Source organism: Anser cygnoides, chromosome 9, assembly GCF_040182565.1.
Source record: "Anser cygnoides isolate HZ-2024a breed goose chromosome 9, Taihu_goose_T2T_genome, whole genome shotgun sequence".
In the NCBI taxonomy this organism is placed as follows: Eukaryota; Metazoa; Chordata; class Aves; order Anseriformes; family Anatidae; genus Anser; species Anser cygnoides.
In genome coordinates, this window is record NC_089881.1 from 3,599,966 (window position 1) to 3,617,480 (window position 17,515).

A 17,515-nucleotide genomic window follows, 5' to 3' on the forward strand; every position below is an offset into this window, starting at 1 on the left:
TTGCATAATTCTGTATTGCAGAACAGCCATAGCAGTGCTTACAGAAATTGCACTCAGTGTTAATTTATGCAGATAATTTATTTGTAATTTAGAAAATGGATGGCTATTCATACTTTAAATTTTTGTTCAAAGACAAGGATACGTGGTTGTACAGCAGTTTTACAGAGCAGTAATGCATTAGACAGTTATACAACCATTTTCTTTTTAAAGTTCCAGAGTACTCTGCAAAGATTAATACCTTACTTTTCTTTTAGTAGGCCATGAAAAAATAAGTGTTTCAGAATCATCTTCAGATATCAAAAAAAATAAAGGAAAAGGATTTGAAAATCTACACTACAGGAAAGCCAGGTTGCCATTAATTCTGGAAGGAAATTCCATTAATAAAGAAAATACAGCTACTAGAGTCTCTGAAGCTGTGAATGCTGTGGCTGAAGATGGCATCTCACAACCTGAAGATAAGCCAGACCAGGAAATCCCGTGGCAGAAGGAATTAGTGGAAACAGCTACATCATCTGTCAGTACTAGTAATTTGACTAGTGGGGTTGAACACTCCTGCTCAGTGAATGTATTAGAAGATGTATCTTTAACCAAAATGGCTAAAGAGGAGCTGGGGCCTCTTCACAACCCAATAGCAAAACACATCAGTAAGGTAGACATAGAGGAATGTGCAGGTGGTAGGAAAAGTGATCCCCCCTGGCAAAATGAGCAAGCATCTACAGGTCAGTATGCCACAAATTTAGCAGAATCTGTTCTGCAAGATGCATTCATCAGACTGTCACAGTCTCAAACCACTTTTAATGAGGAGGCTGCAGTCAGCATCTCTGTAGGGAGCTCCTGCAAGTCAGAAGATGTGTCTGCTGCCCGATCATGGAATGAACTTCCAAAGATCGTCATAGTGCAAAGTCCAGACAGCTGTGAGAATGTGTCTGACTGGCCAGGGTCTGCCTTCCCAAACGTGTGCCACTGGACTGAATCAGAAAGTTCTGCTGAAGTTTCAGATTACTTCGAGGAAGAACATTCAAATGGGCAAAGCCAGAGCGCACTGGAGATGGCCCTGGCGTGTGCAGCGACAGTCATTGGAACCATCTCAAGTCCCCAGGCTGCAGAAAAGTTCAGACAGGACCAAGAAACCACAGACTCCAAAAATGGAGCAGTAGATAATGAAGAGACACAGACAGCGTCTTCACAGCTACTTGAGGATTGTTCTGGTACAGAATATTCATTTCCATCTGCGCTGTGTGGCATGACTCAGGTAGCAAGTGCTGTAGCAGTCTGTGGACTGGGGGAAGCAAAGGAAGAGAAGTACCCTGCAACTTCGAGTGGTCTGCTGTCTGCAGCTCAGACATCTGCAGCCGTTACTCTTCATTGCAGCATAGCTATAGGAAGCAGCATGGAGAAGCTGAATGATAGCATTGCAAAGGCACTTCTCAAAGAGGCATCAACAATTTTGACAAAACCCAATACATACAAAAACGTAGGGCATTTTATGGAATCCATAAATGGAAGAATTATTGAAACAGCAGCAAGGCCACAGATTCCACACTCTGATGGAGTAATCAGGGATGAACTTGCACAAAACTTATCTAATATTATTCTACGTCATTCTATCGAAGAGGTTAGGAAGAAGAGACAGCTACAGCCCTGTTCAGAAAACAGCTCGAGTACACAAGACATTTTCATGGAGACTGCAAATGAGTTGCTTTTTAATGTGATATATTTCACTTGCAAGAAGATGAATGACATAAGACAAGTTGAAGAGTGTTCTCCTCTGTTTTCTGACAGCCCAAAAGCCAAGAAAGTAACAAGAGTAGAAGGATGGCCAACACAGGCAACCACACATGAAACATCACACAGACCCCTTGATCATTCTGCTGCTAAGCCATTTGGTACATGCTACAGTGCTAGCAAAGAACTTGGAAATGGTACAGGCACTAGGAAAACTAACATGAGAGATGTAAATAGCAAGGAAAGTGCCACACTGAATTCAGAACTAAGTAGAGCCACTGGACATAATGGGCTTGTTGCAAAAACATCTCCCAAGAAAAGATACCTGAAAAGAACCGCACGAGACTGTTACAAATCCCCAAATCAGGGTAACAATCAGAAGAAGAAAGACTACAGATCATTTTCAGACAGAGAAAACAGCTTTGCAAACAATGAATGCAGGCATGGCGTTCAAGAACAACAGTCTTCCAATGCTGCTGCGAATGCAGATAACCAGGTGAAGCATAAGTGTGATGCTGTGCTAAACGATGAAGTCCAAGTTAGCTTATCTTTGTTAGGAAGCCATGTCTTGCTTCCTTCTCAGCCTCTGCTCCAGGTGAAACATTCAAGGGACAAATACTGTATAACAGATTTTGCAGAAGAATTGGCAGAAACAGTGGTCTCTATGGCAACCGAAATAGCTGCCATTTGTCTTGAAAACTCAAGTGGAAAGCAACCCTGGTTCTGTGCATGGAAGAGAGGCAATGAATATCTGGTGACCCAGAGTTTGTCATGCAGAACCATGAAGAGGAAAAAGGAAACCCATGCTAATAGCTCAGTTGTTCGGAAGCACAGGGCACCTAGACTCAGCGAGATCAAAAGAAAGACAGATGAGCATCCTGAGCTAAAGGAAAAGTTGATGAATCGGGTAATAGATGAATCTATAAACCTTGAGGATGCACCAGATTCTGTCAATATCTTTGCAAATGAAGTGGCTGCAAAGATCATGAACCTCACTGAACTCTCCATGGTTGACAGCATCTGGCAAGGTCCAAACCATCCCAGGAACAGGCTGCACTGTGACAGATGGAGCCGAGCCAAGGCCTCAAGCTGTGAGAGCATCCCAGAGGAGGATGCAGATTCCAAAGCCTCTGTCAATACCTTAGGCCTAATGAACACCTTTGGTCAATCGGTGAGCCAGACAAGTTCTGTCTCAAAGCAGTCTAGCTGTGAAAGCATTACAGATGAATTTTCAAGATTTATGGTGAACCAGATGGAAAATGAAGGAAGAGGCTTTGATTTGTTACTGGATTACTATGCAGGAAAAAATGCAAACAACATCTTAACTTCTGCTTTGCAACAAGTAGCCAAGAAAAATGGTCACCTTAACGTAAGACCAAGTTGCCCATCCAAACAGTCCAGCACAGAAAGCATAACAGAAGAATTTTATAGGTATATGCTAAGAGAAATAGAAAAGGAAAACAAAGATAACCTATCTTCCCCTCGAAATTCAAAGGACTGGTGTGGCAGTTTGCTACCGCCCTCTCTACGATCACCTTTTTGCTTCAGACAAGCCTCAATGCCTGACACCAGATCATCCAGCTCTAGACTAACAGTTAACATCCCAGTCAAGGCAAATTCATTAGATGGATTTGCCCAGCATCATCGGGATTCCTTAAGCGTACAGCCAGTCAGTACTGTGGCTTCTTCAGGTCTTTGCAAGTCTGATTCCTGCCTGTACCAAAGATGCAAGACTGACCAGATCACTGATATGTTGATTCATGAGACATGGGCAAGTTCTATTGAATCTCTAATGCGCAAGAACAAAATCATAGCAGATGAGGCAGAGGTTGCAGAGGCAGATCACTTTCACAGTGATTCCCCACCACATGTGGAACAATATGCAAACAGACTGGCTGCAAATATTGTTGAAAGTGGTAAAAGTTTAATAGTTGTCCAGCAGGATTCCTTTGATTCTACGAGCCAAGATCATATGCTGGAAAGCAAATATCCCCAAAGCGCAACTCGGATTCAAACAAAACCCAAAAGAGATGGAATAAATTTGGATGAGCAAAAAGAGAAGATGAAGAACCCTGGATGGCTCCCTGCAGGTCAGCACAGGGAAGTGCCTTTAATTCAGATAGAAACTGATCAACGAGATGAGGCAGATAAAGACTCTAAGTCCTTAACTTCACATGACTCTTCTGGAAAGGAGCATCAAAGCAATGAAAAACCTCCAGAAGCTTATGCTGGGAAGCACACAGTTTCTGGTTCCTTACTGAATAGGTAGGTGATAAACAGAAAATCAGCTTATTGCTTCAGTGTTTAATTTCTCAGTAAACATTACTTTTATGAAGGGAGAAGACGAAGAGGAAAACACTTTTGGAGAAATAAGCAGGATAGATTATCACTACAGGTTTCTAACTGCATAAAACCACCAAATTATACATCACAGTACTGGTCTGTGGAGCAAACATTTGTTAAACGTTACAGTATTATGGTTCTAAGTTTCAAATCCAATACCACACAGACGAGTAAATTTTCCCTTTAACACTAGGTCTTCCATAGTCAAGAAAGGAGAGATGGACAAAGTTTGAATTTTCATGTAGCACAGGCTGAGATCTCAATGGAAAAATAAAAATCAGAATTAGTGTAAAACAGAAGATAGAATTCAAGCTGTAGTTCTCTCCTGTGCTTCCGTATGTACCTGATGTTTTGTGTACCTGGAAACAAGACCTGGCTTCCAAAAGCTTGAGGTTCAGCTTTGTGTTTACAGTCTGGAAGAACAAGTAAAAATTTTTTAGGGGAAGGGGAGAATAAATTAAAAGCACCCCTCAACTACTTGAGTTCAACCTCTAGGTAGAATTCAGATAGAGAAGTGAATAAAGTTTCATTTGGTGGAGTTTATACCACAGCCTAACACCCTCTCCTTGCAGCTGTATTCCTTTTGTTGAGGAATCTAAACTTTGGTTAAGGCAAAGTGTAAACCCTGCTGTGCGAGAGTGTAGTGCAAGCGTAGAGGATTGCTGTGGATGTTAGGAGGTTAAGAGCAAAGCTGTCTCTCAAGGTATTACCTATTTTTAACTATACTTCTTAATCATATCTGTTACTTTAATGGTGTCTAAGCTGCCAATCACTTGGAGGATTGCAGCACTCCATTATCTCAGAGTGCTAGAAAGAGTGCAGATGCTAGTGTTCAAAACCATTTTGTAGCTCATTTTATGCTAGGCAGTGCTGTGTTTTGGCTTTTGACAAAGCTCTGCTAGAAGTGAGAAAGCATGCACTTCCCTGTGTATGGTAGCAATTAGGTGGATAATTACTATAGTCTCTCTATTTTGTGCTGACTCTCCCCCACTAACCTTCCTCTTCCTTGTAACGCAACCTGCTTTTAATAAGATACATTTAGAAATCTGCCTATTTAAAATCTTGACTGTTTGGAAATAAAGTTATTTTCTGCACAGCTTATGAGCCCTTTAATAACAGCTTTTCCTCTGTGTTTGATGCAGAGTTCTCGAAGTGGCTATTGAAAGTTTAAAGTCATAGGATTGGTAGAGCAGAATTAGTACCCAGAGGCTACTCCTATGTTAGCACTTTTCTTTGGCAATGCCTTGCAGTTCTGAACCAACTCATCCCCATTTCTATGCATCAGCACTGCGTGCAGCATGCAAAGCAGATTCCCTTGGGAGGAATGTCAATGAGAAGCTGTGCTGCAAGTGGGGACCAGGTGTGATCATCCACTGACTAGGAAGGGGAAGCTTCTGGCGATTCTTCACATGGATTTGAACCACTTGTGGCAGGGCCATCTGGACCAAACCTAGGCTGAAGTAAAAACCCTGAAACATGTAACAGATGAACAAGTGTCAGCACTGCTTGCTTTGAGCCACTGAACTACTCCTATTGCGTGCAATTACTTGGCAGAATAGGTACAGGCACGCAGGACTCCAGGCAAAATACGAAGCAGACATACAGTCATTATCATAAAGCATCACTGGTCTGTCACATAAGTGCATAATGAATCAAGCGAACCCAAAGTGCTCACATAAGATTGCTACCCCCCGAAAAATCTCTTATATTTTGGACTTTATATTGGATGTTACCTGGCTTGTATTAAAACAGCCTCTGGATAGCACCACTACCCGCTACCCAGCTGCTGGGGATGATGAGTTTTGTACCCAAGAGGTCAGAGATGACAGTTTGGGATCTTTATGATCACCCAAAAAGAGGTGGCATTTTTTATTATGTACTTTTCTGCCTGCATAGCAAGTCTGTTGGTAAATCTCACAATGCCCAGTTTGCCTGTGAAAAGTTACCTTAACTGTAGCTTTTATTCTTCATTTGTATATATACAACATATATACACGCACGCGTGCATGTGTGGCACACGTCAAGTATGAAGAATTATAATGCATTTTTCCTAACCCTGTATTCTCCAAAATCAATCCGGTTTCTACCTACTGCATACTTACCAAGAGAAAGAATTATTTTATCCATCCCCAACCAAAGCAACAAAGCTCTTAAGAAACACAGCAGGCTAAAAGTCATTAGTGATTCACAACCCACAATACTTTCCTACTTTTACTTCTAGACCTTTCTTCAATCTACACTGTTCACAGGGTAGAAGAGCTGGAGGCTTGCTTGTATTATAGGGTGATCCATGCAAGGGTATGTGAATGTGGATATCTGTAGGAGTCAGTTCTGCTAAGAAAAAAAGTGTGAAATGTCATAGACTTGCTACAGAATGCACAGCTATATTTGTAGGAAAAGCTCTAAGTAGAAGAATTTTCTTCCAGCAACGTGCAGTTAAGGAAGTGGGTATGGTTTAAGTGTGTTTATGTAAATAGTCAGTGGAGCACGTTGTGCTCTCATGTGATGGAAGTTTTTTGTTTGTTTGTTTGTTTTGTTTTTTTTACTTGCTAACTTGCTGTAAATGATATATCTGAATGTTGCAGGTCTTTTCTGTGTTGCTTTAAAATAGGTGGCTTTGTTTGAAATGCATTCAGTAAAAGTTTTCTGAAAATTTCTGCTGCATTTAAATAAAGCAAAGTGCATTTCAAGCAATTCAGAAAAATGTACACAAAACAGAATTGAGAGACCTTTAGAAAGTAGCATTGTCAGTGAAGATGCCGCACAACATGTTGGTATTTTTCATGTCAAGTTGAGTTAGGTTTACAACAAAAAATACCATAGTAGAATGCACTCATTTTCCAATCTGGGATCCTGCACAGCTCAGATAGGAACTAGATGTATTTGATTTCATCTTATTATTTCACTTCTAGATAGGATAATATTGTCTTATTCTGTTCTTATACTCTATTATAACAATTTTGACCTTCTTATATATATACCATGCATTTCTACTTCTTGATTAATACATTTTGTGAAGTTTAACACTAGCATCATACACCAGAAACTGGAGAAATCTGAACATACAGATAAAAAACCATCCGTACAGAACTCAAAATGCTCCATCTCTTCATTGTTAAGAATTACTGCTGGCATTAGAAGAGCAAGCAAGGATAATTTTTGATCCAGATTTTATTCTCGATTACCTCCCCTAGCTAGAAAACGTTCACATACGCATGTAACATACCTAACTATAATCGATGGTCCAATAAAAATAAAAAATCACATTCAGCAGGCAGAAAACCTTGTCAAGAAACTTTTTCACCCACCATCAGGACAGGAATTTAGGGCCTATATATAGTTCCAACTATGCTGTCATTCTGCACTAATATTTATCCCGTATTTCAACCACTCATTGACAAAAGTACATTAAGCAATAGACCTATGCAGCAAGCAGTTCTTTTTGTACAAGTTAAGCCTTTTCTATGCATATTTCCACATAAGGCTTATTTTGCTTTCTATTTGTTTATAGCACCCACAGGAAGACCATTTTTAAAGAGCATCCCAGACCATACGTTGAACTAGTCTTCTCATATGAATTTATAAGTTTGTCCAGTCTCTTGCATCTGTACAGTTTGTGCAGCTCAGTTAACTTTAATGAGTAGCATTGCCTGAAGATTTGCAGTAGTAGTTTGTTTGCCTATATTATAATTATCAGTATGCCTTCCTTATCATCCTACCAGCAAGAATGCTCAGAGCAGACTGGATGCTGAAGTCCCAGGAGAGACAAAAACAGCTGAAGAATTTCCAAACCATCTCAGCAGCAGTGAGGAAAGCACTGGTAGCTGGTCCCAGCTGGCCAATGATGAGGACAATCCAGATGACACAAGTAGCTACTTACAACTCAGTGAACGATCCCTGAGGTACCGGTATTGTCTGTTCTCAGTATACATAATGGTTTGGTCAACTAAGCATATGATTTGATAACCATATGTTGGAAATGAGGGGCAATAACTCAAGATTGAGAACATTGTAAAGAAAGCCTAGTGACAGTTCATCTCATTTTAAAAGTAAAAAATAAAAATTAAAAGAGCCACATCCTCATTTTCTGCCAGATCTTTGTTTTGGTGAGCAGTTACATTCAGACCATGAAAGCACTTCCTTGCCCCATGCAAGTGCCCCAGTCCTACAGTGAAAGGGCCGTCAGACAAGCTAATTGCTACGATCTTTGCTTTGCTTTATTTGCTACTGTTTCCAAAACAATGACATCTTCTTAGCCAAAACTGATGAGACTGCTATTCCCATCAGGTATCTGTATAATGAGAGCACAGATAGCACCCTGATCTGCTTAGACTAGCACAGGGAAGCAGATCAACAAAGGATGGCTGAGTTTGCCCCTAGTATGCATAAATTCCAGTGCACTGTGCCACATTGTCTTCCTACTCTAGCCAGGACATGTTTAAAGGTGTTACCTAGCCCTTAGAGTATGTATAAAGAAATGTTAGTTTGACTTCAGCCCTTTCACAACTTCAAATCGAGCAAGGTTTTTTCTTACCTTTTTTCAAGTTTTTTTTTTCCTTAAATCTGATCTTAAATCAGATTTTAAAAAATATTGTCAAGTAATTACTTCTTTCTCCTGGGTATTAAGACAGGAAGGAAAGACTATGGTAACAAAGCAGGTAAAAGAGTCTGTCAGAGGGCAGTGTTGGCTCATTGAAAGAAAATGGGTGAACCATTCATCTCATTGTAGTATCAACCCTTAAAGTCTGGTATAAGAGAGCTAATGCATTGTGCCATTTGGCTCTTCATTGAAACTGAAATTCTCTCTGAAGTCTGAATGCATGGCATACTGACCTTGATTTAGAAAAAAAACGATGGAGAAAAACTGTCTAGACAATACCTCGGACGTAAGGAATAATACTATTAGCTGCTTTTCTAGTATAAATTAATTGGTTCAAGTTTACTTAACACACAGAACTCATTGATGCTAACTGACTAGCAGCCAGCAAATTCACAACCTGTTCATCAGACTATTACAGCTGTGTAAACATTCACTGTCAAACATGTAGCAATGTTTGACTATTTTTTCTAAGTATTCTTAGGTTTTATACTTCATCCTTTTGAAGCAGCCAAAGAATACTTTAAGGTATTAATGGTCCCAATGAGCATTGGCTTTTAATTAAAAGTCTCAGTCTTTCAGAGTAGCCAGAAGCATCAGGGACCATCACTCTACCTGGGGCACCCTCAGATCCCTGACAGTACATAGGGTAGGACATAATATGCTGAAACTGCTGCTGGTTACAGGCATGGAGTCAACCAACAGGTAAGTAGTACAATAGGCAACCTCAGTGTGTGTGTATATATACACACATATACACATACCTATATCTATATATACATACACACAAACAAACCTTGGTTTAACTCAACACATTCTGAATCTGTATCTGAGTATCTGAACCTCTGCAGGTTTTTCCAGGACATCTCTATGCTTGGTAATCTTTCTTTTCAAGGACACATGCAGACTGTTTTTCTGTTTGAGACCAAATGTTCATTGCATAAGCCATTCACAAGAAGACTGTCTATGATTTTTTTTCCGTCCACAGCATCACTTGATACATGATCTGCCCAGAACTATTTTAATAAAAAAACTCATTATTTTGAGGAGATTAGTGTGCTGCATTCTGGGAAACACTTACTGAGCACAGTTGATTTTGTGGTACTCTGCATAACAGGAGACTGCCTCCTCACTTTACTTGTACAGAAAAAAATAATGTATGGAGATGTGTTCAGTGCAGCTTGGCACTAATATTTAAACTTTTGCTTTGTCAGCAATGGCAACAGCAGTACAACTAGCAGTCTTGGCATTATGGACCTGGAAATTTATCAGGAGAACATGCCATCTTCTCCTATGATTAAGTAAGTAGTCACTGAAGTGAGATTTGATGTTTAGTCTAATTTTAACTGCAAATCATTTACACCATCTAAAATGCGCCAAGCCCTGCTTTGCACCTGCTGCTTAGCCTGCCCTTAGTTTCAGAAAAGCTCACAAGTAGGTGTCTGTACAGTGTGACAGCATTAGATGGTGAAAAGTTACAGGAAAGCCCACCCAGGTGGACCTCTCAAGAATATGGATCCAACTGTTCTGCCTAGAAGGCAGCCTTCTGAGCATCCATTGCGTGAACTTTCTTCTCTGAGAAATTTCAAATATTATCAAAACTTTAATGTAAGAGCAAGTAAGATCAAGCAAATAAAGATCAATTAAAGTAAATATATATATATATATATGGCATTATTATAGTAATTTGGCTTAAGTTATGTCTTAAGTATTGTTTCAGGGTGTGTTTCTATTGAGCATACAATATAATTGTCAAGACATGCATAAGAATTTGCCTAAAGATGCTGGTACCCTGAAACATGGTATGTAACCAGTCAGCTGGTGAATGCCACGATGAAGACAGGGCACGGCCACTGCAGAAAAGTACGTACGGACTGTACATCACATATTGAACATGGAAACTTTGTGAAGTCAGTTATATCAGAAGACCTTTACAGCTCATTACCAGGCTATTCTACAACAAACCATCCTGCTTTTGAGAAGCTCTTTTTTGTCAGAAACCCAAGCATTCGTATTTCTGTAGAGTTGCATGCATTCTCTCTGGATCAGGACACTAACCTTGTTAAAACATTTCCATCTTAACAGTAGGCAGCAATACCTCCTACACACATTCCTTAAGGTCACCCCTCTCCCTTACGTTTCCAAAGATTAAAGTGATAAACTTCCAACTCCTCATTAGCTTTCAGTGGCTAGTCACAGGTGTTAGCCAACAGGCATGAGATCCTGGCAGGACAGATGTTGGGGAACACAGCACCACCACTCAGGGCAGTTCGTCCTTCCACAAATCAAAGTCAAAGCTCAGAATACATCTGCTGTTCAAACAGAACACTGGTAAAATAAAATCTGATGGAAGGGACATTATTAGGCACCTATGATTCTGTCACGACAAACCATAGACTGCATACTGCCATTTTATTTCACATCTTGCAGTAACCACTACACAAGTGTGTGTATACGCTTGGTCCTTTGAAGCCTTGGGGGAGATTCTGAATGTCTGTGAAAGAGGGTGGTAAGGGTAGCATCCTCCCATGTGGGAAACAAAGTCTTGCTGTCCTTGGTTGAGGACAGAACAGGACAGTCCAGAAACACCTAAGTGGTATCTCTCCAGTACTGACGAAGTGACTGCCGTAACTAACATCAGACGTGAATTTACAGGTTCCTGCTACATGTATGGGAGCATGGACATTATGTTCCAAAATGGAAGCTGAAGCAGTGAAAACGTAGCCAGGGTTTATAGTTTAACAGGAAAAATGGAACATAAGAAATGAAGTTTTTTGAAATTTTTCCAATGTGTAAGCAGAATTTGTTTATCCAAACAGCTAATATATTTGAGAACAGCAGTAGTTGAAGACATTGATAGCTATGTTTGTGTTTAGCTATGAAAAATAGTTAAACTGTTAATAAATAATGGTTAATATAAATTAATAAAACTAGAAAGCTAGACTGAAAAAAATTCACCCAACAACTATAGCACTGCAAAATGCAGACATTGGAAATTCAGTATTTCCCCCTAGGTTACAAGACCTGCTGCATCTTACCATAATGTCATTCTCTTTGTCATTACATAAACCGCAAAGATACGCAGATGAAACGTAACACATAGTGCAACTGGTACAAGTACTCCATCATATCACAGGAATAACACTGCAATTCCCATGGCTTTTCCTGATTTACAGATTAAATTACTGTAATATATTCAGCCTTTTATTATTTTATCCTGTTTAACATTTTTCTTGCAGTTTTCTAGGTCTTACATTGGGGGAGAAGTTTGTCCATCATGATGCAGTGTTGTAGACTGTTCCTAAATATCACTAACGAGCTTTGTTGTTGTTTGTTTCTAAGTGAATTAGTAGAAGAAAAGGTTTTCCTTAAAGAACAGACAGAAAATACAGAGGGTAAGTTGAACCTTATCAATCACAGCATACAATTTGAAGTTAATACATACAATTCCACAATAACCGTTGGAATTATTTTTCCAGAAAGTACTTCAGGGCTCTCAGTGGGAACAGCCAATTGTCAGAAGGACCTCTTGGTGATAAATTTTGATCTGGAACCAGAATGCCCTGACGCAGAGCTTCGAGCCACCCTGCAGTGGATAGCTGCTTCTGAACTTGGAATCCCAACCATCTATTTTAAAAAATCTCAGGAAAACAGAATTGAAAAGGTAGTGTTCACAGAATTGGGCATAATATTAATTCACTTTAATCACAGTAGCATCTATGATGTATTGAAGTTACTGAGCCTAAAAGCAGATGCAAACACATCTTCATTACAGCAAGATGGCAAGGCTACTGCTTATTTCACAAAGAGGAGAGGATTAAATACATCAGGATTTAAGGTTCGTAGACTCTATAGACTCATTTGGGTTGGAGGGGACCTTAAAGACCATCAAGTTCCACCACCCTCACCCCTCAACAAGAAAAGGACCGACTGCTTGGTTGTACAGAAGAGACTAAATGCAAGATAATGATAACACTGAGCTCGGGCTCAGTGTCTCACATAACAAGACCTCGAGGCTTCTGCAGCTGGTTGAAAGTTTAGAGGACAGGCAGGATGAACCCATATGCTTAGGTACATCCTTACATTATTCCTAGCCAGAGGGAGAGTTTTTGCAAGGGAGGCCAACCAGCATTTCTAGCAGAGTCATGTTTGCAATCACACATCTTTTACTTGGAAAGTGAGACCATTTTGCATCATTACATAAAAATTATGAGGCATCTCTCTGGCTTGACAATAATAATAATTTTTAAAAATGCTACACATACCAGTACACTTTTGCTCCTGTTCAGATGTAGCCACCAGTCACCATTTTGCATGCAGAAGCCCATTTCCAGACAGACACAGATCACCAGAACTGAGATACCTTTTCAACTATTAGTCCAAGCCAGAATACCCAGAGCAAAGCAAAGAAGTCCAAAATGGCCACAAGAAATACAGAACAATTTTATTCCTGAATTAGTTCGCGATCTGCTGGAGACACCACTAAATGCTATCTACAACATTTCAGAAATAACCAGAATGACCTTTTCCAAGGTCAGAAAGACTGGTTCAAGCCTTAAGGCTAACGAGAAGTGTCACAGTATTCAAATCAATTAATGAAAAAAAGTATTACAAATCAGTATTTTCATCTGTTAAAATAATGTCTATAGGAAGATCATTTTGAGTAGCAGAGATATTGTTTGATTTTCTTGAGTACATGCATTTGGGAATCATAAACATCATTTAAAATGCATTCAGCATCAACAGTCCAAATTGCGTCTAATTAAAGAAACAGCTGTCAGCTTTACCCATGTGCTTTGGCAAACAGTTAATTCAATTGCAAAAATACACTAGAGAATAATGAAGCACATCCTGCCTACAACAGTGCTCTTGGAAATCGTGCGCCTATTAAGTATCGTTAAAATACATATTAAAAGTTTAGGCTTCAGTATGTAAATAGCAAACAGCTACACGAACTAGAGACACAATATTTTCTTGTGTCGTTTAAAACTGGAAATGTAGAAGGAGCAAGCTAATTAGATATTGATTGTGAAATTCAAGGAAATGAAAAGCTTTGATTTTCATTTATATGCTGCTGAAAAAAAGTGGGACCAGATGCGTGACACTGTGAAGCCCATTATTAAGTACAAAGTGGACAAAATTCAGGATTTTTTACAGCTGTTTAAGAATGTATATTTAACCCTTGGTTTATATGGAGACTAAAAAAGCCAGGCAAATATAGATCCTTATCGTGATTCAACCACAACTGTGGCAAAAGTCTTCGTGTGACAGTTTACCCAGAAACGCTCACCAGTACTGTTTGAATATTTAAAATACTGGGTGGAAACACAAAAACGTAAGTTAAAATATAACTGATGGTAATGAAGAGGATATTTTTCTGTGAAATAACTTTCGTTATTTTGACAGCGAGTTGTTGATAGGTTTTGATTCTGTAGCAAGCTCACTTTAACTGTTCTTGCTTTCATTGACAGAGCACTCACTGTACATAAGGATGGTCTCACAGCTGTTTGCATGCAATTCATTTAACAAAACCTTAGCAAAGTGCTAATCAAATCCTAAGTGCTATTGCTTTTTTTGTTTGTTTTCCTCTAATTTAGTTTTTAGATGTTGTGCAACTAGTTCAACGGAAGTCCTGGAAGGTTGGCGATATCTTTCATGCTGTGGTGCAATACTGCAAGCTCAGTGAGGAAGGCAGAGAGATGACACCAAGCCTGTTTGACTGGCTCCTTGAATTGGGTTAAGAAAGCTCACCTGTTTGGCATTTTTGTTTTAATCCAGTTTAAGTAAGCAGTGATTTGTGTAATGCTCTGACTTTCAAACATCACTGAGTACAATGAACAAAGACATACAAACTCTACAGAAACAGCACACGTCTGTTCCACAGCTGAGCACTGAGCAAAGTGAAACCAAGGCGTATTGTATCTTTCTGTATCCTGAGGGACTCTTGACATATTGTGCTATAGGATGTACTGTACTAGGCGGGGATGGATTTTTAGCCTTCTGAATTAATGGACTACACAGTAAAGACTTAAATCTCCAATAAGATCCATTTTCATCAATTTGATTAAATCAATCAGCTGAAATGGGACAGTATGCTAACATTCAGTTCTAAAACAACACTTATGTTTGTACAGTTTACCTATTAGAACCTGAGTGTGTTCCAGGATGCACAGAGAAACCCATGTCCCTAGATAAATAAAACAAAACTAAACCTCCAAGGTCTTCTAAGGGGTAAAAACTTTTGAACACACCAGATCTTTGTGGTTAGATGGCACAATAAAAGCCTACTGAAAACACATTTCAGTTTCTTTCCATGCAATTATTTCTCTCCCATAGCAATTTGCCATCCCTGTCTTCTTCTCAAGGAAATGAGATCTAGAATCTCAGTTAATACCCTTAAAAGAAATTTCTTTTCCCTTAGAGGCAGTGCAGTTTGGGATCTCTATGGTTGGTATGTCCCTAAGCACAGCTCTGTGAGTCATGGGAGTCACGGCAGCGGGTTTCTGAAGCCCTGTCCCATCCCAGGCCTGCCAGGTGACCTCAGGCAAGTCATTTCACCTCTGTGCCTCAGTGTCCCTACCTGGTTAAAGGGAGTGATGATAGTAAATGTGTTACACGAAGTGCTTTTATTTAAAGCACCATGTAACATGCTACATGAGTTAAAAGTAGTGAAAAAAATACTATTTTAGTTTTAGTTTAATCAAGTGAATTGTTAATAAGGTTAAAAAAAAATACATATCTGAAGAGTGCTGCCTCGACAGAAAGTTATGAAAATTAAGATTTTTAGGAAATCAAAATGATTGTTAAAATCTCAGCACACGTGCTTGTTCGTTTTGGATGCAAGTGTTTGGACTATATATGATAGTTCACATTGCTATAACATTTATATAACTTTGATAAGATATCCTATAGTATCTTCTTGCTGAGATGATCTGTTAGTATCATGCGCTCAGTGATACTCTCGATTCTTCCAAAGAGATAGGTTATATTTACCTTTAAATTCAAAACCAATCACATCAAAGCTCTTCTGAGATTTATTTCTTTGAAAATCTTTATCTTTTGCCTCTCCCTTCCCAAATAGCATAATAGAAAACCAGCCTTTCCCAATACAATATTTAAGAGATTTTATTTTCCGTATAACAATATATGCTTCTGTACTATTTCTTGGGGGGGGGGGAAAGAAAACTGTCCTTTTGCACTATTTTTGAAGACTTTGAAGTAGTTTTGAATAATTTATGAAAAAGAGCCATATTATTCTCAATTTTATCTTTAAAACCATTCCTAAAGTTGCATGATTTTCACTCATTTGTTGAGAGATAAAAATTGTCAGTGAAACCTAATACAGAACATTAAGTAACATGAGAAATTCTACATCTCTGCAACATATACAGAACAGTGGAGGTCTCTTTACTGTCAAGATAAAGGTCAGTTTGTTGCATACACTAAACTGTGCAGTCACTGGGCTTATTCTTACAAACTGGTGAACATCCACAACTCACACCAACATGCGTGGTAACACTGAATGCTCAGCATTTCCGAGGCTGAAAGTCAGTAAAAAGCACCAAGTATTATATAAAAGTGCTCTGAGTTAATAAATGGGAAAGTGTATTTATTTTAAGCCAAATACAGTTAGTTGTCAGTAAACCAATTTTTTGCTGTGATAGAATCAATGTTTACTTATCCTACAAAGCACAAATATCATGACTGAGTTGTAAGCGTGATGCAGTTTCTCTGTATAGTTCTTAATGTTGCAGTTTGTTCAGAAATAAATTTATGTTATAACGTCATCTTTGTCTTCCTAAAAAAAAATATTCGACCAATTAAATAATATTTGCATGTTATCCCTGTAGCATCCATGATTTGCTTCTCAAAGCAATGCTTCTGAATGAAACGTCTGACCCACAGCCCTAACTAAAGTAAGCACTGGGTCTTAGCTCATTCCCAGAGCTGTGGCTTTCCTCACATTCCACAATTCATTCAGATGATATAAGGCTAATCAGAACATTCTTGCTATCACAGAAAATAAATTACACATTCATTGCAAAGAATTAACCCCAGAATAATGCCAACATAACAAAACCCTGTTAGTGCTTACTAATATGTTTACAGTTTATATGCTTACAGACATTAAGGAGTTTCTTCTGTTAAAGTTTGCACAAATATTTACTTCCCTACTGCCTAGGTGGAAAGGTATTTCTGCTGCTAAACAGAAAAGGAAACCAACATTTAACTTAACTGTGTAAATCAAAACAGGAGTTGTTGTTCACTATTAAAAACACATATCCTGAAAAAAAATCAAGTCAACTTTAAATAAAAGAGAACTTCATACTACGTACAGATTTCAGTAAAAGCCTGAGAGTAAATTATGCGTGGTTCAGCCTGTTTACCTGAGTGGGATGCACGTTGTTAATATCATGAGGATGCGGAGTGAGTGGCTGCTCACTGTCTTTTGCAACATAAAAGCTAGAACCCATCAAATTAAACCCATAAATAAACAAAAAGAGGTGACGCTTAATCAGATGAAAGGATGCAAAACTTGGGCATAGGTTCAAGTGGAGCCTGATTAAGTACTTGAAAGCGATGCACCACGATTTTCTATAGAGACAAACCCTGTAACACTCAGGGAATCCCTGGCTATCCAAAGCAGCCCATGAGATTTGCTTCTGCACCAGGTGCAGTGCAGGTCCCAGTACTGGCTCTACAAGCCAGCTAACAAAGAGCAGAACTTGGCCTGTAAATACCTGAATGACACAGGAGAACTACCTATTGAAAAAACAAGCATTTAATAAGACTTTGAGTTTAGTTTGGTTTAGCTTAGGGTGCTTTCAATAGAGGAATTATTAGAAACTG

General features: G+C 39.0%; 1 protein-coding gene across 19 annotated transcripts in view; it reads left to right on the forward strand.

Annotated features, from left to right (window-relative positions):
• Window positions 1-16,452, forward strand: part of SPHKAP (SPHK1 interactor, AKAP domain containing) — a 95,816-nt gene extending 79,364 nt beyond the window's left edge. For 15 of the 19 annotated variants that reach the window (XM_048063170.2, XM_048063175.2, XM_067002536.1 and 12 more), the window contains 6 exons: window positions 255-3,990; window positions 7,791-7,970; window positions 9,880-9,966; window positions 12,008-12,060; window positions 12,145-12,329; window positions 14,263-16,452. In XM_048063170.2, the coding sequence (XP_047919127.2) occupies window positions 255-3,990; window positions 7,791-7,970; window positions 9,880-9,966; window positions 12,008-12,060; window positions 12,145-12,329; window positions 14,263-14,406 (4,385 nt within the window). In that variant the 3' untranslated portion in view covers window positions 14,407-16,452. Of the gene's footprint in view, window positions 1-254; window positions 3,991-7,790; window positions 7,971-9,879; window positions 9,967-11,904; window positions 12,061-12,144; window positions 12,330-14,262 lie in introns of those variants that run through there. The other 4 variants (XM_048063169.2, XM_067002540.1, XM_048063173.2 and 1 more) reach the window with 4 other exon arrangements.
• Window positions 16,453-17,515: the final 1,063 nt, after the last annotated feature.